The sequence below is a fragment of the Pleurodeles waltl genome, chromosome 3_1 (genome assembly GCF_031143425.1).
Source record: "Pleurodeles waltl isolate 20211129_DDA chromosome 3_1, aPleWal1.hap1.20221129, whole genome shotgun sequence".
NCBI classification, from domain to species: Eukaryota; Metazoa; Chordata; class Amphibia; order Caudata; family Salamandridae; genus Pleurodeles; species Pleurodeles waltl.
The window spans coordinates 704,055,374-704,079,564 of record NC_090440.1 but is presented as its reverse complement, the minus strand read 5'-3'; the positions used below and the strand labels follow the sequence as shown (position 1 = coordinate 704,079,564).

At 43.5% G+C, this 24,191-nt stretch overlaps 1 protein-coding gene across 3 annotated transcripts in view; it reads right to left on the bottom strand.

Moving 5' to 3' along the window:
• The window catches only part of NHSL3 (NHS like 3), a 179,661-nt gene that overhangs the window by 44,544 nt on the left and 110,926 nt on the right, over positions 1-24,191 (bottom strand). For all 3 annotated transcript variants that reach the window (XM_069223387.1, XM_069223389.1, XM_069223390.1), the window contains exon 2: positions 3,584-3,739. In XM_069223387.1, the coding sequence (XP_069079488.1) occupies positions 3,584-3,739 (156 nt within the window). The remainder of the gene's footprint in view (positions 1-3,583; positions 3,740-24,191) is intronic.

Sequence of the window (24,191 nt, the reverse complement as noted above, 5' to 3'; positions counted from 1 at the left end):
TCCAAGCCCGGAGAAGTGTTATATCTTACCTAACCAGCCCCTTTGTCCAGAAGGGCATCGAAACTCTTGAAGAACGTTTTGTATGTAAAACCCGGCAGCTGCAGCCATCTTATATGGGCCTTTTTGGCATCCAAAGCTCTGCAGAAGGGCAGCCTCACCCCAGTGTCATTAACGTTTCCTTTTCAAAGAAATAGATTAAAGAAGTATCCCTTGGGAGGGGGCAAGACTTATGGAGTGTAGTAGATCCTGCCACAGGTAAGTCATTTTTTTTTTTTTTTTAAATATCTACAGTGGCATCCTCTGAACAGTATGGCAGGCAGTGTACCAACCTGTGTCTGAGTAAAGCCAGTGTCACCCGACAATGCTTGGGCTGAGCACATATGAGTAATGCTTCTGCTTAGCACAACTGTTTCAAGGCACCTTCACCAAACAATGCTTCTGCTAGTCCTGGGTCTCAGAGTTAACACTCATGGGAAAGAACATTGGCTCTTCTTGGAAAACACATCATAACCTGACGTTATCCAGCCCAACAACCTTGCCTAATCCGCTTTTTTTTTTTTTTGACAACTCTATTGGAAATTCTCCTCTTTTTCAGCAATCTAATGCCTCAAACACAAACACTAACTGCACATCACCTAGATCTGGATGCCAAGCACCTACTTGATCCTCCACCCCACCAAGACAGTTCCTGTTATTTGCCAAGAAAAAAAAAAAAAAAAAAACAGTACAAATCTGCCTTAATGACATGAACCTAAACAGCCTCAACCATCAATTTCTCTTTACTAAATGCTAAGTTACCTGGAATTACGCTACGCACCAACCTCACTATCAGGGAACAGTGTAAAAAAGCTGCCTCATTTACAAAGCCATTGCTACCATCACCCCTGATTACCTAGAAAACAACCTCACCACCTCTGGTGCTTCTCAGCAGGCCTGCAGCCAGGAGATCAGACTGGGGTGGGGGGGGGGGGGGGGGGGGGGGGGCATGGTGTGTGTGTGTGTGACTAAAAAAAAAAAAACACGAGGCAGCAGGCCTTTCCATCTATGACCCAAGGATCAGGAACAACATACCCATATGGATCACCCACACTGCTTTAGTTTAGGAAAGAGTTGAAGACTCACTTCATTAAATCATCACAATTGCATTAACTGTCCACACATCAGCTACTTCTTCTGTCACTCATTGACTTTATGCTTGTCTTTGACCCTGTACAGCATTCCGCTGCCCTCTGGCTAGGTTTGTAATCTGAAAATATATTACAACTATAGTATTCCCAGACTTGTGTTGCCAAGCACGACAACATATTATGCAAATATTGACCACATTCTCTGATCTGGGTTGAGGTCTGACTTAGATTTTAACAAATTGAAGGGGTCTGGCAAAAGTGCAGGTTGAAATATGGAATACCACTGCCATCTGCACAGGATGGAAGGTTTCACAATGACGCATGCTGTTGATGAGCTAAACTTGCTGATCACTTTTTCACCAATTACACAAATTTCATAAAGGAAATGTTCCCATCGGGGTGTGGTAATTACTCAGAGCCTCGATAACCACTTTCATTATTTTGCCTTTACTGATGCAATACGAATGTCAAACATAAGACACTGTAGAATCCAAGAGTACAATTTATAATGTTGGACTGTTTCCATTAGTCATGGTTTGCAAGAATCTTTTCTGCTCTGAAACAACCTTCATACTTTTGCGGCCATCAAAAGGAAGCAGTTGATGTTTGACTGCTAAGTTCTACCTCCTCGAGTTCTAGCAAGTTGATATGTAGCACTGACAGCTCTCATGATTAGGGGCTCAATGTTAACACGTTTCCCACACGAGGAGCTAGGGAACTCCTCTTGCAAGGAAATACTTTCAAACTGCTTAGATCTGCCAACCCACCATTGCAGAGCTAGCCGCCAGGAAACAAGTGTTCAAAGCGTCTCAGTGTTGGTCTTACCATGAGACATGCATTGTTATGGAATTGGAAGAATGCCCAGGGAATAGAAGATCGGGATTTTCTTACTGCAACAAGAGTGTGTGGTTTCAATGTTTTCATTGTGAAACTGGCTTCGGATGGATACACACCATGCTGAAACTGTTGAAGTGAGATCCTAAAAATGAGATTGGCCAACCTGGAATCTCACTGTTTATAGAAAATGCCAGCCCACATAGAAGTTAAAGTAAATGTGCTTTTAGAAAGCCCATATAGGTTCTGATTTTGTATACAAACTATGGTGAGAATTAACTGTATTGTGAGTAAAAAACTCTCTCTCTGGTCCCCTCCCTTATTGCCAGCGATGCCTTACGAATCTTTAGGGAGAGAGAATATGCACAAGGGCACCTGTTATTTCAGTAACTGACAGTCCTTAGTACAAGAAGGGTCAAGAATATGTTGGCACTCTAGGTCATAAAACGCCTCAGCCTGGCAATTGTATTGCAAATAGCCCCATACAAAACTAAAATAAACAACATTGGAAAAGCCACTATGTTAGGCCTTGGAAAGCGGATGCAATGCTTACTTACTATACGTTTGTATTTCGTGCAAATGCCACAAAAAGCAAAACGAAGGGAAAAGTATTTTACTGCATAAACATGGCAATAATAGGCCTATACATTTTTTTTTTTTTTAATATAGATATATAATAGCATATATTTTAACGGAACAGCATGGGTGCTTCTTAGTAGGGAGGTACACCTAGAAATGGTGTAGAAATCCTTTGTAGTTGTAATGTAAATTAGAGCAAAACATGATGCCAAAGAAAAAAAAACTATTGGCTTTGAATGAAAGTGACCATACAATATAGTTTAACCCATAAGGACGAATGAATAAAGATAACAAAAAAGATTTAACGGAAGAAGGAATCATTGACACAGCAAACTATGATCTCACAAGCCTTGTCACAGAAGTATTGTACTGCAATATTTATTTAGCACTTCCTCCCTCATGGGGTCACTGAAGCACTTGTCTACATGGGTAGCAGGCTACACTGTGCAGGGTACGTGGTTGGAAGGGTGATGTCTTTGTATTGATCCTGTGTGGGAAATGGTTCAGTGTTGTGCATGAGGACTACTGAGGTGCAGTGATTGTGTGATGGGACACAGTGCTCAGCAGCGTGATGGATGCAGAACTGAGAGACCGGACCACTGTTTATCATTTTCAGTAAGCTTGTAGCTTTGAGCAGCTCGCAGGTGCCTTATGTTATTTCGGATGTTCACAGTCCACTTAGCTAGTTACTACACTGGGTTGTCCTTTCTGAGATTTTTTTTCAAGTTAAAGGACCTGAGCAGGCATTTTGTGCTGGATATGCAAATGAGATGAGAATGGCTGAAGTGGGATGACTCCTTGTCCCATGCAGTATGCTGTGGTGAGCGGAAGCAAAATGTGAAGACAGCTCAATTGAAAAGGACTAACCCAAAGCCCCTCTAAGCGTGTATATATGTAGGTGTTTCTCGTGTTTTATTTCTTTCTATTACATGAGGCTATCCGTACAGTTGAAGCTATTTCTAGGCAGACTTTCTGTAAGGGTGCTTGTGCCCTAGTGTAAGGTTGCGGCCTAAGGTGGTGCAGATATCCCTCGAGGCACGTACCTTGGTTCTGCTTGGACTTGAGCCCTTCCTGGGCCTGGATGTGAAGCTCCTGCAGTTCGGGTGGGCGGCTGCTCGGAAAAAAGACATTCTCCTGCTGTCGGTCTCCGCTCTTGTGCTGGGCGCCCTGTCGCTTGTTCTCCTCCCCCTTGACAGCAGCTACAACCAGAGAAGAAAAAGAACACCTCATTTACCTTCCCACTCGTTAGATCCACTCAGCACAAAGTGACTTCTGCTGAAGTACAAATGCATCGGGTTTCTACAAAGGTCACTGTAAAGCAGCGAAAGAGCCAGCCACAATTGATCTGAAGCAGTTAAAGCGGGCCCTGTTCAGAGGGATGTACACCCCAATATGATGTGTGGGATACTGCACTTTCTCCACAGAGCACCTTCTCTCCAGTCGCGGCTGCAGCATCAGGATTGGCCTGAGCACCATCGATTTGCGCTCCCAGGCAGACTGGGAGCCTGTGCCTTCTGTGTCTGTTCAGTGTGCATATCGGTTTGGCCGTCCTGAAACGACCGGCCAAACCCCCATGCGCACTGACAACAGTACACATCACCTCCCCTTGTGCCTGTCATCCCACATGGCCCCGCCCCCTAGAAAAATATAACAATAATAAACAAGGTTTATTCTTGTTTTATTTTTCAAGTTTTGCAGCTGCTGCTGGCAGGGGTGACACTTCTCTGTCATAGCAAAGGATCCGCTGCTGCTTCTCTCTGGAATATTTGAGCTTAGCAGGGTGTGTCGCAGCAGTAAGCCAAAGGCCTAGCACTTTCCACCCACTCCGATCACACGGGTACAGCCATCAAAGAGGCAGGAGGGTGTGGTGTATAGCTCATGCGCATGTAAACAGAATTCCTCTTGTTTGCTAAACACCTTCACAACACTTCCCCATCCTGCCTCCGGTATGTCTTGTGGTTTCGCCTACACTCAGCCTAATATTGTCTCGGACATCTGTCCCACCCAGAGGACAAACAGCAAGCCTCAAAAGTGCCCCAATGCCCAACACTTAATTCAGTGACTCTGCACCCCAATGTTTTAAACATTTAAATTCAGGCATAATATGTATTTCACAGCTTCTATTTTTGGCACCAAAATGTTTAACTTCTCTTATTTTGGTGCCCTAGTGAACCTTATTATGCCACCTCATCCATTAATCCTAAATTACAGATTGTTTATTCTGCTACTCCCGATTTTTGTATCTCTGTACTTGTGCAACATTTTGCTTTTAAAATTCTTAGACGTTTAGCAGCCACCCCAATGTTTTACAAAACACCATAATTTAAAGAATCTTACTCTGGACCCTCAATATTGTTACAGATTATCTGGCATCCCACTGTTGTAAGAATTCTTAGTCTGAGACCCCAATACTTTGCATATCCTTATTCTAGCACCACCATATTTTACAATTCTTTATTTTAGTAGCCTCAAAGATTCTTTATCGGGGAACCCAATATTACAGAGATCCTTATTCTGCCATCCCAATACTGTATTGCTTCTTATTATGGCACACCAACATTTTGTACATCCTTCGTCTTGTACAAAAATACCTTGCAGGCTCTTCAAGCCATAATGTAAAGATTTTTCTAATTCTGCAATTCTTAAAAGGTCTTCTTTCTCCGATACTAAAATATTTTATAGATCCTTATTCTACCACCCCAATATTTTAAAGTTTGCCACTGCTGGGCCCCAATATCCCTAGTCTCACCACACAAGCAGGGAGATGTTACTCCGAGACAGCCATGGATTGCTGAGTATTTACACTGAATGCCTCAATTCTGAGCACCACAGGATACCTCAACGAATGCTCCATTCGGAAGGCCAGGGCCAGTCCCATGAGAGGTGTTTTGTGGGCCTATTCTACAAGGACAGTGTGAGATACAATCTCGTCTGTAGAATTATCTCGCCCCACAGCGGATACACCTCAACATGGAATGTTGTTCTGGCAGACACTTCTAGCTAGTAAAGACAACATCATTTTGTGTAACTTCCGGGTCACAAGAGGTAGGTTTTATACATATTGCTCAAATGCATGTAAGCAATTCCAGCTCTACAGCACAGAGGCAAATGTGCAACTGACGACACACAGCTTCCAATTAAGAGCTACGATAACAAAACCAAAAAGTGGACTTAAGACATGCAGTTCACAACATCTGGATTGACAAACATCTTGAGCACATCCTATTACAACTCTGCTAACTGTGAAACGTAATGAGAGCAGCTCTACTAAAAAGTCACTTTTGCTGTATTCATAGGATCTACCTACATAAAGCATAATAAGATGGAACAACATACCAATAAGTATTCTGTTTTACTCAAGAATGTCCCTAGGTCACAATAACTGGGTATCTTACTTCATCCTGCTTCCGGTTCCATAGATGACTCTAATCATCACCCAGACACTCCCGCACCCTTTCTGGCTAGCTCTGGCTATCTTATGCTTAGTGGCATGTAGGAAACCATGGACTTGCAGCGGTCGTAATGACAGCTGCCCCTGACTACGAGTGTCATTTACCACTGCTCAGCAAAAGGAAACATGGGGCCTCTCTATTTCTACCACTGCCAAAGCCATGAGCTAGCTCATGCATTGAAAGGGATAACTAAGATATAAGTTTCCACGTTTGTATGGTCTGAGTTGACAATCCACATTTTTGTGGTCTGACTTGACAATGCAGGGGTTGAAAATCAGGTGAGCATCACTAAAGAGGAGCTTTGGCTCTGCCCACATGTAGGGAGTTAGGAGCATATGTTTTGATTGAGCAGAAGTTGTGTGCTTCCACAAGAAATGCTTGCCCTCTACTGCAGCTCTGATCATTGTATTTATCCAGTTGGCTAAGGCTGAACTTTTAGAGGCACACACATGTCATTGTAATGCTATAAAAGTGTCTTAGATAACTAGATAATTTATTGTGTTTGTCTTTCTCTGGCAGCAGCACAGATGGGAGGAGGACAGTCATGAACCTACCTGGATTTTTAGGTCTAGCTTGACAGGGTAACCGTCACTAAACTTTTTAACCTACACTAACATATTATCTACAATTCTTTGATTCCACACAAATACAATCAATCAGTGATTTTTAAGGAGTGGCTAATCACCAGTAGGGTCTCAAGGTGCTGTTTGTGGGCATGTGGCTCAATCGAAGAGCCAGGTCTTGAGGTCCTTCCTGAACTGCTTCAGTGATGCGGTCTGCCTGAGCTTTAGAGGTATTGTGTCCATGTCTGGGCTGCAAGGTAGGAAAAGGATCTTCCTCCTGCTGTGCTATTCCGGATCTTGGGAAAGGCTGCAAGGGTGAGCTGGGAAGAACAGAGATGTATGTTGGGTACGCAGAAGGCGAGGCAGTGGTTGAGGTATGCCAGTCCTATGTTGTGTAGTGCCTTGTAGGTGTGGATCAGGACTTTATATGTGATGGGTTTGTTGACTGGGAGCCAGTGCAGGTTTCTGAGGTAGGAGGAGATGTGGCTGTGTCAGGAAATGTCCAGGATAAGTCTGGATGTTGCATTCTGAATTCTTTGTGTTCTTGATTGTAGTTTCTTGGTGATGCCGGCATACAGTGTGTTGCTGTTGTCCAGTTTGCTTCCAACAAGTGCGTGGGTGACAGTCTTCCTCACGTCGGAGGGGATGCACTTGAAAATCTTTCGCAAGAGTGGGAGGGTGTGGAAGCATGACGATGAGACTGCATTGACTTGGCGGGTTGTGGATAGAGAAAAGACCAGGATGATGCCCATACTGTGTGCCTGGTCTGTGGGAACGGGGGCATTTCCCAGTGTAGTGGACAACCAGGAGTAGTTCCAGATGGAAGTAGTGGAGTCGATTCCGAGGATCTCTGTCTTGTCAGAGCTGAGTTAGAGGCAGCTGACTTCCATCCAGGCGGCGACTGCTCTCATCCCATTGTGAAAATTTATCTTGGCCTTTGCATTGCCATGAGAGAGGGGGCGGATCAGTTGGGTATCATCGGCGTAGACTGCTTAGCCCGTGTTGTTTGATGATCTCGTCTAGCAGGGCCCTGTAGATGTTGAAGTGTCAGGTTGAGTGATGATCTGCGGGGCACTCCGCAGCATGTGGCTTTGGGTTCTGACTGGAACGGCGGCATTCTGACACTATGTTCTTCCTGTGAGGAAGGACCTGATCCAATCCAGTGCTTTATCCCCGGATGCCGGTGTAATGTAGTCTGGCGCAGACGGTGCAGAGAGGTCAAGGAGGATGAGAGTGGCCATGCCTCTGTGGTGTAGTATGATGTGCATGTCGTGGTGGCTGCTAGGAGTGCCGTTTCCGTGCTGTGTTTACTTCTGAATTCGGATTAGGATGGGTCTAGGATTTGGTCTGTAGTTTTTCAGCTCCCTTGGGTCGGCGGTGGGTTTCATGAGCAGCGGGTTGATCTCAGCGTTCCAGTCTGATGGGAAGGGGGCGGTCTCGAAGGATTGGCTGATAGTTCGGCAGAGCTCATGTGCTATGGTGGCGCTGGCCAGGTTGAAGATATGAGGGCACGTATCTGAGGGTGTTCCCGAGTGGATGGAGTTCATGAGTCTTTGGGTGTCCTCTCTGGTGAAGAGAAGCACTGACTTTATCCCCCCCAAAAATTGTAAGTCATCAGACCACTCAAATTCAACTCTTTTCTTTAATTAAGCTCTTAATGGCTGCACAATCAACTTGTAACCCTGTACAAATCTAGCATAATACTCACTTAATCCCAAGAATGCCCGAGGGAATCTTTGTTATTAGGAACTGGTGCATCTCAAATTGACTTCACCAGAGACATCTTAGGTTTAATGCCTTCATGTGAAACATTATGGCCTAGATAATCAACTTGGTTGACTACAAAATTACAGTTTTCCTTATTAACTGTTATACCAAGTCTCTCCAGTTTTCCCAACACCAAATCCAAACATTCAAAATGCTGAGCAAGATCTTCTATATGAATAAGTATATCATCTTGAAAAGTTTGAATATTAGTCTCAATACCAAACATTTTATCCGTGAATCTTTGGAACACACTTGCTGAGGTGCCAATCCAAAAGGCATCCACTTGTACATATACGTCCCAAATGGGGTTATAAATGTTGGCAAGGGTTGTGAGTCTTTAGTCAAAGGAAGTTGATGGTATGCTCACCTTAAATCTATAATTTTAAAACAAATCTACTCTTGCCTACATTGGCAAGCATATCATGAATTCTTGGTAACGGATGGCAGTCCTTTTTCCAAGCAATAACCGCTGTGGAAACCCATTCAGATGATTCTGCAGGTGCAATAATACCTTGTTTACACATTTTGTCCAATACATTTTTTTTTTTATCTTTCTTAGCCGAGATGGGTACTGGTCTAACATTTTGTATAAACAGGAATAGGCCCCTTCTTTAATTTAATTTCATGCTCAAAGCCTTTTACTATTCCAATGTTATCACTGAATACATTGTCATATTTTTCTAGTAAAAGTATCTAACCTGCTGTAGATGCCATTCAATTGTGAATATTCAACTAACAATACTGGTGCGTCACCAAGAATAACAGGTTTTTCATAACCAGGTTTTTAAATTATCACCAACTTGGCCTGATGTTGCCAACCTGGAATGTCTCTTCCATTTTCAGTAACGTACACCTGTATGAAAATGTCTCTTCCATTGAAGCTCAAAACTTATGTAAAGTACCCTTTCACAATAATGGCATACTCTGTGAAAGCTTTAGAGTTACCACCTGTATCTTTCAATAGCTTCTTTGACCATGACTTCTCAAAAGTAATGTCAGAAAGACTAGTAATTTGTGAACCCGAATCAACCATAATATTCATGTTAGCAGTGCCAATTGATTGTAACACATCAGACTCTTATTTTTGGAACTCAAATTGTTTAAACCATCACATATATTCTCTTCTTCAACATATACTTGACTGACTTTAGTTTTCATTTTCTTTGAATTGCATGTCTTCTTGGAAGTGCCCTATTTTTTGCAGTTATTGCATTTCTTGCCTTGCGCTGGGCACAATGGACTATTTCCCATGTAATATTTTGAACCACATATAAAACAAACAACATTCATTTTCTTATCCAATACTTTTTTAGACGTATTCGTATTACTAATACTATTAACCTCATCCTCTTCTGTTACACCTACTGCAACAGTGATACTATTCTTGAGATCTTCAGCCAAGATTTTGAATGAAGTTAACAAGTATGCTATGCTTTTGGCAGTATCCATGACTTCATTTAATGATAGATTTTTGCAACTTAAAATATGCTCGTGTTTTCTTATTATAGCAATCAAACACTAGTTGATCCCTTAAATAAGTATCTAAATTGGCAACAAATTCGCACTTTGCAGCTAAAACCCTGTAGACTACTAAATAATCTTTCACAGATTCATCAAATGCTTTAAAAAAAAAAAAAAAAAAAATTGTTCCTCTCCAGCATAATTGACGGTTCATCGTAGTACTGTTTATTCATGCGATCCAAAGCTTCAGTATAGACGTCCCACAAATCATCTCCAGATGGCGGTAATACTAGGGGAAGATTGTCGCAAACTTGCTGGCCTGTTTCACCCAAATGATTAAAAAGCAATGCAGGACGACGAACAGCATTATATTTGATTCATCAATGGCAACTAAATAATTTTCCATAGACTCATTTATTCCACAACACTAGGGGTTTTCCAGGATTTTGTAAAACTGGTACTAGTTGTTAGACGTAGCCATGACCAATTTAAATCTAATAGTAGTAAAATTTAGAAAGAAGTATTACTGAGATGTCTAAAAAACTAAACTGATAATTTTCCGACACCTGTAGTGTTTTTAATAGATGACTGAACACAATTTAAGATGCATTAACAGTACCTACAATGAAATTCGAGGTGTGCTTGTCACCGTGTAAACAGGCCATAAGCGAAGCATGGCTGAAAAGGCCAAAACCCACTGAAGGTGTGCCAGTCACCATATATATGTCACCCAATTTATCTCTATATATTGCCTATATCTCACCACTATTTTATAATAATGTATATAGTTCACAAAAATATGAAGTGCCATTACGCTCCAACAATATTTTTTTTAACATTCAATCTATACAAGTGACTTGTAGCCGTTATATTTTTGTATTTAGACCATCAATATTCTCATTATGAAAAAAGTTTGCTATGAATATATCTATGGTATGGCTTTTTCGCCTTTTGTCCACATATCTGTATTAAGGATTGCAGGTTTTGCTTCACTCTGAGACCATCTAGACACCCTGGCTTGTTCACCTACATGTTATATATGACATCATGCCAGCACCGCTCTCACTGCTACGTCTCTTTATTGATTCTATAGTATTCTAACTTCACTTTCAGGCACAGGTTTCCTGACACTTGTTCAGTCTTGATTAACAAGGATAGAATTATAGTAAATTACACTCTGCTGCCCTTCTCAATGGCTTTTTTGATTGGATAATGGGTCTTTTTATTCACTGGGATCATCTTAGGGTCTTATACTTTTTCTGTTGTGCTCACTATCTTACTACCCTGACCCACCTAATCGTTCACCAGCACGGAAGGCTTCTAGCCAAGCATGATCACACTAACCTTTAATAATGGGTAGGTTACCTTTAATATCAGACTTGCATACTCTTTGTTACTTGCAGCCTTGAGAAAGCCCTAGGTGAACACACCACAAGGGGTGAAACACGTGTCGGCTGTTTTACTTCATGCAACCTCACGATTTTCTTCAACACTGGATTTCAATGACTGCACCAGAATCATAGACTATTCTCTTATCTTGTACTTGAATCACACGTGGACTTGATGAAGTATCTACTGCTTGCTACCCGCAATATGCAAATCTAATTCTCTAATACTTATTAAATGGGCACTCAACTCTAGTTATTTTTGACCATATATATCAGTGGTTCCCAACCTGTGGTCCGGGGGCCCCTGGGGGTCCGCGAGAACCTAGAAAATTAAAAAATATGAACAAATATTGACAAATTAGGTCCTCAGATTCCAGTAATGACTCAGGCGGGGTCCCCGGATTCCCATGATGATTCAGTGGGGGTCCCTGGGTTCCATCAATGTTAAAGTGGGGGTCCACAGAAATCAAAAGGTTGGGAACCACTGATATATATATTACAGCCACGTACCTGACCGGCAAAATTTGAAGGTGTGCCAATCACTGCTTATTTCAGTAGAATGGCAAATTTTGAAGGTGTGCCAGTCACTGTGTAACCCCGTAGACTGGTGAAATTAAGGGTGTGCCAGTCACCACGTACCTCTGCCAGCAGTACAATGTGCAAGCAAAGGAAATTAGTTTAAGTGTTCAGTTCAAACGTCCGCCACGTGCATAAAACTTGAGCTTCTACAATGAGTTGAGCTTGTTATACCAGTGTGAGCAATGTGCTAATAATGTTTTGCAGTGCGTGTAGCTTGTTGTAAAGCGTGAACAACGGGATAGACGTCACAGGGTTCCACAATACAGCTGAAAAAATACTTACCTGGAAAAAAAAAAACGAGGCAACCACAGCTCATGAAAATACCGGTAAGAGTGTCATTCAAATTAATTAACTGCAACAGCTGAAGGCAACACTCATTTGACCATAAGTAGCACCAAAGCTAGAAAATAACCTCTAGAACGTGTGAATGCAGTCTGGTGACTGCACTTCATCTCAGTAGCTTCAATAGTAACAAGCATTTGCAATTTAATGGGTCTTGCATTTGCCAGAGTTAGAGCTATTAGCGTTGTAAATTCCTAAATGGACTTTTCTTGCCATGTAGGGAGGGAGAAGGGGCAGGAAAGAAAAGGTGACGGGGTGTGAGGCTGGAAAGGAAAGGGAGGGAGAACAAGTTTTGTACAGCGGGCAGTCCTGCTGTATAAAACTTGAAAGCGCCATCAGCAGGAATGAAAAACAAAACAATGAGAAGTAACTCATAGTTACTTCTCATTGTTTGTTTTGTTTTTTTAGTCATGGCACTTTCAAGTTTTATACAATGGTAACTCGATCAGCAGTCCGGCTGTACTTGAAAGCACCACAGGGGAAGGAAACAAAAAAATAGTCAGTCCAAACAACAGAAAAACAATCCAGGCGTAATTAAACTATACTTGGCTGGTGCTCCTCAGCCAAGAACAGGAAGTGACGTATCGGCTGCCAAACCAGTTAGGAGGCAGCAAAACAAGAGTGGCATTGCCTTCAATCTATGGTAAGCAGCAGTCGGGAGCAAAGTCCTTTACTCCATTCCAACTGGTCTTGCAGAAAGCGCGTGTGAGCGGTCTAGGCTCGACCTAAAAATGGCAGTACGATGAATAAAATTGTCTGTACCTGCAGTAAAATCAATATTAAAATCTGTTTGTGGGTCCCTCGCCGAATGCAGAAGCTCGTCGCCAATTTTATGCTGCACACATATCCTGAATAAATAGGCAGAACTCTTAAGTGTTTGTCCAAAATTGCGTTTAATTGAGAAAAGGGACCCACGACCACACGCTAGCCAGCCGTGTCCACTCTCAACCAGTTCTAGAATCTACATATTTATAATTGGAATTGACATGACAGATACATTCCATCAACCTTATAACAAGAAGTCGAGGCCTAACTCATGAGAGATAGTACCAAATAAAAGTGAAATACGTATCCATTACTAACAATAAAAGTCTATGTACAGCCAGGAGTGCTGCTTAAAAAAAGAGAACGTGTGCTGAGCGTGCCCAGCAGGTAAAATGCTGAACGATGGTGAAAAGCTGACTGTGGCTGTACAGTTATGATCAAACCAGTTTTATAATATGGTAACTTTTCGAAACTGGGACGGTGCTTTCACATTTCCGGTGCGCTCGGCTAGCTTGCAGTTACTCGGGTCTACAAGAAGTCCTGCAGCAGCTCTTCAGCTCTAGGGCAGCCAAATGGGCCAGCGTTACAACGGGAACTTAGAAAGTGACAGCGGACACGACCTCACGACACAGACGTAGCTTTACCTTGCACCTTAGAAGTCTGCAGCGAGTTGGCGGAAGAGGCGCGAGGCAGAAGAGATCAAGAAAACAAATCGTGGTCCTGGGTTTCTGGTGGCCAGCGACGGATGCAGAGCCTCTCTTGGCTTGCTTTACTGTCTGCGAGTACAGAAGGGCAAAACAGGCCTAGATCTGTTTTTATTGACCAGTTGTCAATTTAAATTTCTTGTGCTCGCTGACTGTACTTGTTCTCTGGCATATTCAGAGTGCACAGATTTGGAAGTCACAGGCCACTCCAAATGCACACATCACAAAACCCACCTGTGGCAGGTAGGACGTGCACCCTAGCTGGGTTCGGTTTCTTGTACACCTAATTCAGACTTCAAGGTACAAAGAAAATTGTCGGGCGCAGCCGTCAGCACTTTTACTAAGAAAACAGACATTTCTGTGGTCAGAGATTGCAAGTGAAAAACAAACCGAGCAGTTTTTCAAAAAGAAAAAATGCAGGATAAGAAATCTGCAACACGCAGCATATCCCTCATGTACTTTATTCTTCAGCAAAGATTGGAAGTGATTGAAATTAAAACATGTGACTTACTGGTGGATGATGCTAATTGTTTTTTTTGTTTTTTTTTAAATAAAATAAGCATTTTAATCTAGTCGTCAAATATATACTGGTAGGCCCGACTTCGAAAAATGTTCTGTTCAAAGAAACGTGGCTTCCCTTTGGAATAGCACAAGTAAGCCCAAAATACTTTTGTATTCACTTCTTAGGTTAGGGTGGTAACACTTAATATTCTGATTAGCCATGAAAGGAGTCATTCTGAGAGGGGACATATGAATCCAAGCTTGATTAAATCCAAATGCATTTTATTAGCACTGCTCGGATGGGTCCCTGCAAACATGCCACCACTGTACCCGTATTCAGAGAGGGGCTGTGTGCGAATTCATGGAAAAACTATTAATGAAACACCATTACTGAGAAACCATTTCACGTCATCTGTGTAATGGTGATAAGGATGAATGGCATTTAAAGTTTTATAGAACCAATTTACAGGATATGTTTTTTTTAAATCTGGCTTTTGTATGCTTATTTTTTAAGGTGTAAATGAAATGTCAGCAGGTCTTACTTTCAGAAGCATTTTTGTCTGAGAGATGTATTTCAGTGCTTTACTTCAGAAGACAATTCCAGATTTATATATATTTTATATTGTCAATTGCTTTGGGTGCTTTTAATGCACTTACCACCCCTAAACAGCATCCATCTCCGACACCTTCACATCTTCCATCCCGGCTAGCTAAAAACTCCTCACCAAGCCCAAACTCCACCCCTCCATGAACCCTAAAATCTCTTTCTACCCTAAACTACATCCATCCCTGGGTGGAGTTTAGGAGTAGCAAGGGCTTTTAGGGTTCCATCCCTAAACCCTAAAAAAAAATCCCTTGCTATCCCATACTTCACTCATTCCTACCGCCTTAACTCCTCCCATCTGTAAACTCTAAAAGCCCTTTCTACCCATAAACTACACCCTTCTCTGAACCCTAAAAAACACTTTCTACGTCTAAACCCAATCCATCCATGAATCCCTAAAACCTCTCCCACCCCTTAACCTTACAAAAAAAAAAAAAAAACTCCTCTAAACTCCACCCGTTTCTGAACCCTAAAAACCTTTCAAAACCCTAAAACTTTGCCCATCACTTAACCTTAAAAGCCCTCACCAGCCCCAAACTTCGACAATCTGCAAACTTTAAAAACCCCTCACATCCATACACTCTATGCGTAACTGAATTCTAAAGAAATCTCACCATCCCTAAACCTTCACTCATTTATGAGCCCAAAAAAACCCTCGCCCCCCCAAACTCCACCAATTCCTGATCCCTAATTTTCACCCATCCCTGAACGCTGAAGCCCCCTTTCTGTGCCTGAACTCCCCGCATCCCTGACCCACCACCTGCACAGGACACACGGACTCCTGCAGCAAGACTCCAAGGAAAGGCCTCAAAGCAGCCCAGCTACTACCGCATCTAAGTAGGGAGCGATGGACTAATGTGGAGGACAGCGTCCCCAAAGCTGCAGCAGAGGCACGGAGAAAGAAGCCCACCTTACACTGCCTCTGGGGGCTCCCTTTACCACTCTCACCTCCAGAAATGGAGAAAAGGGAAAGCCTTCCTTAGAGTTAATGTGGTGGGGACCCCCCACCGCCACAGCCTTCGAATGGAGGAACTAAAGTCACCCCCTGCGTCGCTGTCCTTCCAGCGATGGGTAAGGGAGGAGGGGGAGGAAACACGCATGCTCCCAGAAGAGACAGAGAGCGCCCACTCACATCGGCTTCAGAGGTGGAGAAAGCACACCAACCTGCCCTCGCAGGCTGCACAGGAAGCCGGGCTGTAGCCCATCCACCACAGTGCAGAGTCCATCACTCACTGTGCCTTTCCAGCTCAGCTAGCTGAATAAGCGAAAGTTCACTGGGGTGGGTCACGTGACAGCCAACAACACACCCGCTGAACACACAGAAACCAGCAGCCTGTAATGGGATCGGCCCACGAGCCCGGGAAGGTCTGTTCGCATGGTCCAGGGAATCGAAGCTCTGACAGACGCAGAAACCGACTGCGTTTAGGAGAATCATGCCTGCGGGCCCAGCAGTAACGTGCATGCGAGGCCAAGGACAGCCAGGCCTGCTGAGCCCAGCAGAGTGCCATCCTCCGGGCCGAAGAAGGCCATAAATGTGAAACACCCTTGAGGCCCAGGGCAGCGGAAACTGCAGGGTCGAAAAGAGTCTGGCCTGTTGGCCCAGGGGAGCCTTGCCCACTGCGCCACGGTGACTCAGGTCTGATAAGGGCCTAAAGACCTGGAGGGCCCAGCAGCCATGCCTAGGTCTTGCAGTCCAGCCCACCGTACCTTGGCGAGTCTGGCCTGCTTGGAGAGACAGAACTGCAGGGCCCTGGAGAGCCAGCTCTGGCCTAGCTGAATGGCAGGGCTGCAAATAACGTTACGGCCAGTTCTTGTTTCCACCCATGCCTCCAATACCACCTGACACTTCCTAGATCTGTGACTATTTTGTCTTCCCCTTCCTCCTTCTGTCTTTTCAAGGTTTCTCTCTTGCTCAGGGCCAAAATCTGCTAATAGTAAATATGTCTCTGGGCCTAAAAAAAGAATATTACTGTCCAGTACCGGCAACCACTGACACAAATAAAGAAGAGCCTCCACGGCCCAGAAGATTCAGACCCTCACGGTTCAAGAGTCGGATCTCCACTGAGGGCCCAGGTGAGGCCCCCAGGGCCCCAGAGAGTCAAGCTTCCAAAGGGACCCAGAGACAGGCAGAACTTCAGGGGCTCCAGACAGTCAAGCTGACAGGGGTGTCAGACCTTCAGGGCCCAGGGAAGGCAGACCTTCAGGGACCCCAGGCAGGCAGACCTTCAGGGACCCCAGGCAGGCAGACCTTCAGGGACCCCAGGCAGGCAGACCTTCAGGACTCAGAACATCCAGGCCTCCCAGGGTCAGAACATCCAGGCCTGCATAGCTCCAGATAGTGAGACAAGAATGACCCTGAAGGAGGCAAATCTGTTTGGCTGTATTTTGAAGAGCAACACTTACCGGACTAGCCACAGGAGAGGAGGCCAGACAGAAAAGACAAGCCCTGTTTGTGGCATCCATAGTCGCCTAGCTCACACACCAATCTGTTGGGGCTCTACGTAAGAGGGCCTGAGATGGCAAGAAAGCAGCACAGTAAAAGGCTTACTGAGAACATAGCGATTCAATGAAACCATCACAAATGTATGGTTTATAATCAATTTAAATTTGTTGCATAATCTCTCGTGCAGTTTTATGCGCAGAGTGCAATATGTTGTTTTCTTCCATTATTGAGTGTAGTTAGGACCATGACTCAACAATGAAGCATTTATGTACAGAAATAATAGATAAAAGCATTTAATCAGAACACCATGGGTTAAATCCGAGCTGTGAGATGAAATCTCATTGCTAGGACCCTTGAATAATAACCCAGTTATATTCCTTGCTACAGTGTTTGCAATATCGAATCTGTGAATCCCCTGTTTGTACTATGGCCGAGCACTCCAAACGTTTTTGCCATGAGCCACCCCACCCCCCAAGCAAAATGTTTTCAAGTCAGCCCCCACCCCCCTCCAATACTTTATGGCAATACTTGGGGGAGCGGATGGGTCAGGGCTGAGTGTGGGGGTAGGATTACCATTTCAAGAGTACTTTTACTGAAGCAGATATAATTCACACTAAATGTGAAACTAATAAAAGAGCAAATATATCATGCAAAAACACAACTTCTGATAATTGGGGTGTTGCGAGCCACACTCCTGTGACCAATGCAACGGCACCTGTTGTACTAATTATAGCTGCGGCCATGCCTCTGCCTCTTTCACCCCTTCCCTACCAGGCATGGCCACACTCCAATCTTGGAACAGATATTCTGCCCCTTTCAGAATAAAATGAGCTCCAGCGTGTTGCCCACCACTTTGCAGCAAGGTGCCCTCACCACTAATGCTAGGAAGAAAAGTGAGCCGCCAATCCTCTTTTAGAAATGAAGGCAATCATAACTGTTATGCAGTGGGCTGCTCACTTATGGGCCCCACTGCCACTGCACCTACTTCAGCAATGAGAGTGACTGCCTTGCAAAGTAGTGGTTTTCTCTCCCGCTTATTGAACAATGGGCCTCCATCTTGCCCCATTCCCCGCTCTGTCATCTCTGACTCCTAAAATAATGCGTCTCCCCTGCTTCAAATTTCCCTTCCCTTGAGCCACTGGTTTGAGGCCCAAAGCAACACTGGCACAATGGTTCACTGGGCCCTTACGGAAACAAGAAAACATAGTAAAAAAATTCTAATTGGGGTTTAGTTGGTGCCTCATACCCGTGGACCCCAGTGCCACTGCATCTGCGCACAAACAATATCTACTGCTCTGCCCATTCTCTCTATTGGCCCATCACTCCTAGGCATGAGGCCTAAAGCAGGTTGTCAGCCCCTTTGTGCTAAAAAAAAATAAAAAAATAAAAAAGTCAATCCCACATCTCACCACCCGTTTCGGACCTGTTCAACAAGGGTAACCTGTGCCCTAATGCTAACAAGGAAAAAAGGGTTCTAACCTACCATTTTGCTAGTAACACAGCCAAAATCGGCTCTGCCTCAGTGCCACTTCACCTGTTGCACAAATGGCAGTGATGGCCATTAAAAAAAAAAATCTCCACCTTCCTCAGGGGATCTCCCTGAGAGAGACATCTGTTCATCTGTAAAAAACACTACTCGTAGCACCTTTTCCTCTGGCCCATCCCCTTGAAGCTATCCATGAAGAGGGAACTAAAGAAGAAACAGTCCTTCTCACCCGAGTACTGTCAAATCTGAAAGAAATGTAAATGTTTGCCATTGGTTAATTTTCAAATGTAATGGCTGTAGGCTTTAATGTATGAAGTCACTATTCTTTTTGATAGGTTATCTAAGGGTGTTAAGTTTTGTAAAGCTTCTTTTTATTGGACTTGTAAAAATGTTTGCATTAGATACAGTGTAATTACCTATTTCAAAAAGTTATTCTTTGAAAGCACTTGCTTTAACTTAAATGTTACATCATTTTGTGGACCACTGGAATTATGCAATTTTGCGGCTGCAGTATTGTCCACATAATTATTGATTTGTTGCATTTGCCACATAATCCACCATCTGCTGCATATTCTACAGATTTGAACAAAAACAAAGTTTCTACCTCAAAGGATAAAAAGTTACTACAGTGGAAGACCCATGGCAAAGGTTGACGGTCACCCTTCTGTTGCTTGCTGTTGAACCTGGATGTTAAACTGGCAATAATGAGGTGAAACATTTGCCCACACAACGGTAAGCATGTGTAAAACTGATAAAATAATGAAATAATACTATCACAAAGAGTGCTGTATTAAGCCGCATATTTTGCCTTGTCGCATAATTTTGTCAACCCGACCACATAATTTGACCCTTCCCACCGCATAATTCCAACAGCCTTTCATATACAATGTATAATACAGTTTTTAAATAATGACTTGCATATTCACAGTCCTTTTCTGTTACAGGCAGGGACATCATACCATTATAAATACACAAGTCATGATTCCTCACTGCGCCAACCAGGATTCAATTGTGTGACTCTCTGGTCTCACAGACGATCTGAAGTGATCGCATTAATAAATCGGGGTTTGATTACAAAATAAAGTGTTCCCAAGGATTGGTTTAAGTTGCATTCATTTTTTGTTTACAGTATGTGAATATTTTATATGCAGTTGGTTAAAATATTAAAAAACAACAAAATACTTACAGGAAATGTTATTGTTAGCCACATATCCAGTCACCACGGCACCAAGAATCCCAGTTGCCATACTTTTGCATGCACTTTACCTGATGGATGTAAATATAGACAGGAAAAGGTTGCACTTCTGGGCCATCTTCATTCACTAGTATTTACAGAGGCATTTGCGCCCCCGAGGGAACAAAGCCAGGGGCCCCTGGGAAGGTAGGGTTGCAGTTTGAAGCCCTCTGGATTATGGTAATTAAAAGGGATTTGACCTTTGAACTGCAGCAATAGGTGTGTACATTTAAGATGTGGAATGATATTGTTTAAAACCTAAAACACTAAATAATTTTTTTTGAAATTGCATGTGACTGGTAACCAAGGTGATTAAAACACGTTTTGGTGTCCGAACTTGCTCGTAATCCAAAAAAAAAAATCTTTGATAATCACTTAAAATAGTTTAGTACAGCTGGATATTGATATCATGATGTCCCTTTCGACTCTGCGAACTGCTAGCCCTCAGGCTTCTCTCACAAACTGAAAGCAACATCTTAGACAAACTGCAGTGGACATCTGCTGAGCACTCCTGTACTTTCACCTGCCTGAAAATGTCAACGATAGTTCAAGGAGAATCACGGTTTGCAATTGAATACCTACTACAAATCACTTAGCAACAAAAGAATACACAAATTCTCTACTTCTTCCATCAAGTCATCTGTTGCCACATGACACTGCTAATTGAAGCTGGGCCTACCTGACATTGCCCTTTTAGGGCCTTGTTTCTAAACAGAAAAAAGAAAGAACGCCTCTTTAACAGCAATACAATGCCTTCCTCCTTTTTACTCTGGAAAAAAGCTCTGCAGAAAACTCTTGGCTGCAACCTTAAGTGAATGGAAATCAGAGTTTTCGTTTTTTGTTTTTATTAAAAAAAATAAAAGATCGACGATCCCCGCTCTCGAGAGACCGGCATTTCAAATCTGAAAACGTTCTTATGGGTACACTCATCAAAATCATGAGCGTCTCTGTTAGTCCAAATGACAGGAACTGGTAATTAACATGTGCATGTGTGTATGTGGTATCTGTGTAGAGCGAACCTACCCTAAAAATAGTTCTCCCCGTGCATCCCGAGCTCCCACCACCATTCTCCCATTCCGAAGATCGCTCTGCAACATCTGTAAATAACTCGTTCTAGGGCTAATTCTGGGCCCCTGACAAGGCTCTACAGAAATTATCTTCAAGGTTATTTATAGTTGGCCCAGGAGCGCTTTATGAATCTGGTGGTCCTCTCACCCATAACTGGTGAATTTCAGTGGGTTTTAATCTTTATATCCTAACCATTAAAAAAATTACATATATAATTTTTTTTAAAACACAAACCAAACGTTTGCTAACTTGTAATTATTGTATTGTAATAGTATTTATCTAGCGCTTACTACCCCGGACGAGGCGCTTTTTTTAGCAAGTAGCACGCTACGCCAGAACCCAAAAGGAATTAGTGGTATGGATGAGACGTCGGTATCGCCCACCAAACTATAAAATCCAACTAACAAACTCACAAATTCTCTGCTCAAATTAACTTATATTACTAATACTGTACTCATATTTTCCTATACTAATTCACCACTAATTCCTCCTGGGTTCCGGAGTAGCGTGCTACTCACCGAAAACTACTTCGACACCTCGTCAGGGGTAGTAAGCGCTACATGAATACAATTACAATTATAATAAAATGGGCCAAAGTCAAGAGGTCAAAAAACCATAACTTATTGTGATCTCTTTAGTAAAGCTCTTAGTTAGTGAACCGGATGTCTTGGTTCCTGAACAAATGGATCATGATCATTAAAAAGATGGCAGTGATTTAAGAACCAAGCAGTTTGGGAACTTTCTATTATTGCAATCAGTATTTAGTTCATATAATGTTGCTTTCTTGCTTGGTAGTTAGTGAACGGGTGTTGGGGCAGGCCATGGTTTGTGAAGAAGTCATCAGCCTACTTTTGAACTAAAACAATTAATCACAAACGTCACTCTGATTCTTTTCTTGTGGAATGAGGGCATTCAGCTCCTCGGAGTTACTCTTAACACCCACGAATCAGTCTGTGACCAGCTTTCCCCTAAAGTGAACTACTTAAAATTTATTTTGCAGTGTATGCTTTGTGGTAGAAGTAAAAACAAGAATTTGCAAAGTAATGGATCTCACATTTGCTTGAGTTAGACCTATTGGTGTTGTAAATTCATAACTGGACTTAATTGCGACATAAATTGGTCAACCCTGCCTCATAATTTGTTCTTTTCTGGTCACATGATTCCAATTGCCCTGGATATAACTAAAGCACTTCCATTTACCTTCTTCTTCTATATGCAGCAAAAAATTAAAATGTTGCCATTCAGCATCCTTATTTAAATCTACCCTGCTAATTCCAATAGAATACCACTTTCACCACCCCACCATCAGAGTTGCTATACAACGGACGTGACCTCCCATTTCGGGCTGGACAGTTCCTACTAGAGCAGGAAAAAAGCTGATTTGCACATGGTTGGTTCCTGTGTGAGGTGGCTTGGTGGATTAAAAAAAAAAAAAATGATGTATTGGAATGTAACCTAAAATAATTATGAGTGGCTGAGATTAATTTTCTCCATCCATCACTCACTGCCGGGAGTCCAGAGTGCTCAATGAAGTTATAAAATGTTAACCTATCTGCAGAAAAGTATAGTTTATTGCATACTGTACGGTCTTAGTACATGTAGTTATATTGCAAATAGTAAAAAAGCCGCAGCAGTACACATCTATTTAGAAAGCAGCTTGTATTCTCGCTGCAGCACTGAGAATCAGGAGCAAACCCCATTACCTCCCGTCCCTCCCTCGCCTTACTTTTAAACCAATGAGGCCTCCCGCCTCCCCTAGACCCTCCCTTCCCCTTTTAAAAACCCCTCCCACCCTTACCTCCTCCTGTTTCTTTCGTCTAGCCCACGCTAGATGTTTTTTTTCTTTCCATTACCTGCACGGCGGGGCCTGGAGGTCTTCGTTAAAGGTGCTCCTCGGGGTGCGGAGATCCACGAGGAGTACGGCAGCTGACCGCGTTGGTAGGAGAGCAGCTGGGCTGCTCAGAACTACGCGGAATGAGGGCCGGCCGACGGGGTCGACCGGCCCTTTGTGGCTGGGGCTTTCATTTCCGGGTTACCACGCTGCTGAGCATTTTTGGGCTGAGATGCCGGGAATCGACTGGTAGGACGGGCGTTCTGCCCGCAGTTTTATTGTTTGGCCAGGAATGTTTGACCTTTTTGGGTATTGGTTTCTTTCTAGGGGGCAGGTCCTAGTCACTATATATGGGGAGTGATTGGGATGTAAGACAGTGTTTATTGGATAGTCATGCCGAAGGTTCAGGCAAAGAGGCGTAGGATTGTCTCATCTTCCTCCTCTGAGGAGGAAGGTGCTGCTGAAGTTTCCACTCCTGGGGGCTCACAGTTACAGGATAGGGGCAGGAGGAGATTGAAGTGGCTGTTACCAGGGCTCTTCAAGTAGGGGTGACCAGGACTGGTCACTCTAAGATTTCTCATTCATCGGCTGCTACAAGGAAGTCCTCGTCTGACAGCGAGGGTGATGAGGCTCCATCTACGTCATCTGGGGGTAAATATGTATCCAGAGAGGAAATGTGGGAGGTGATGGCACATGTTCGGGACAATTTGGGTTTCCCTGCGTTTCATCCTTCAAGCTCGGATTCTCACTTATTTCCTCAATATCAGACCCCTTCCAAGTTTGCCATGCCTTTCCAGGGACCTGTGAAGGATATGGTGTTTCGTGAATGGAAAGATGTGGATAAAGCTCAGGTTCCACGATTTCTGCAGAAACTGTATTTACTTGAGGGTGAGGATGTATTACCTCCTTCGGTCCGCCTGGATTCAATTTTAGCTACCTTGATTGGTAAAACGGCGGTAAGTCCGGAGGATTGTGTGCCTACGGATGCCACGGATCGTAAAGTGGATTCAGGTCTTAAAAGGGCATTTGCCGGTGAGAATCTGGCACTGAGGGCAGGTATATATTCTGCTTATGCGGCTCAGTCGTTGGTGCAAGACTTTGATAAACTGGCGGTGGCTGTTCAGGAAGGTGCAGAATGTTCAGAGCTCCTGGCTGTTATGGAGCAACAGGCCAGATTGTTGGCGGATGTTTCTTCAGATGTGGTCCGTACTTCAGCGCTGGCCTCTGGGGCTTTGATTGGGGCTCGTAGGTCCCTCTGGTTACGTTCCTGGAAGGCTGACCCAGGGGAGAAGGCGGCCTTGCTGAGACTGCCGTTTGAAGGTCGTAACTTGTTTGGAGAGCAATTGCCATCCATGCTTTCCAAGGCGTTTAAGGAACGGAAACATGCCTTACCTTATAAAGGGGGTTCTACTTCTAATAAAGGGTGGAAGAAGCATTCCCGATCTTCTCCGAATAGGGAGGCC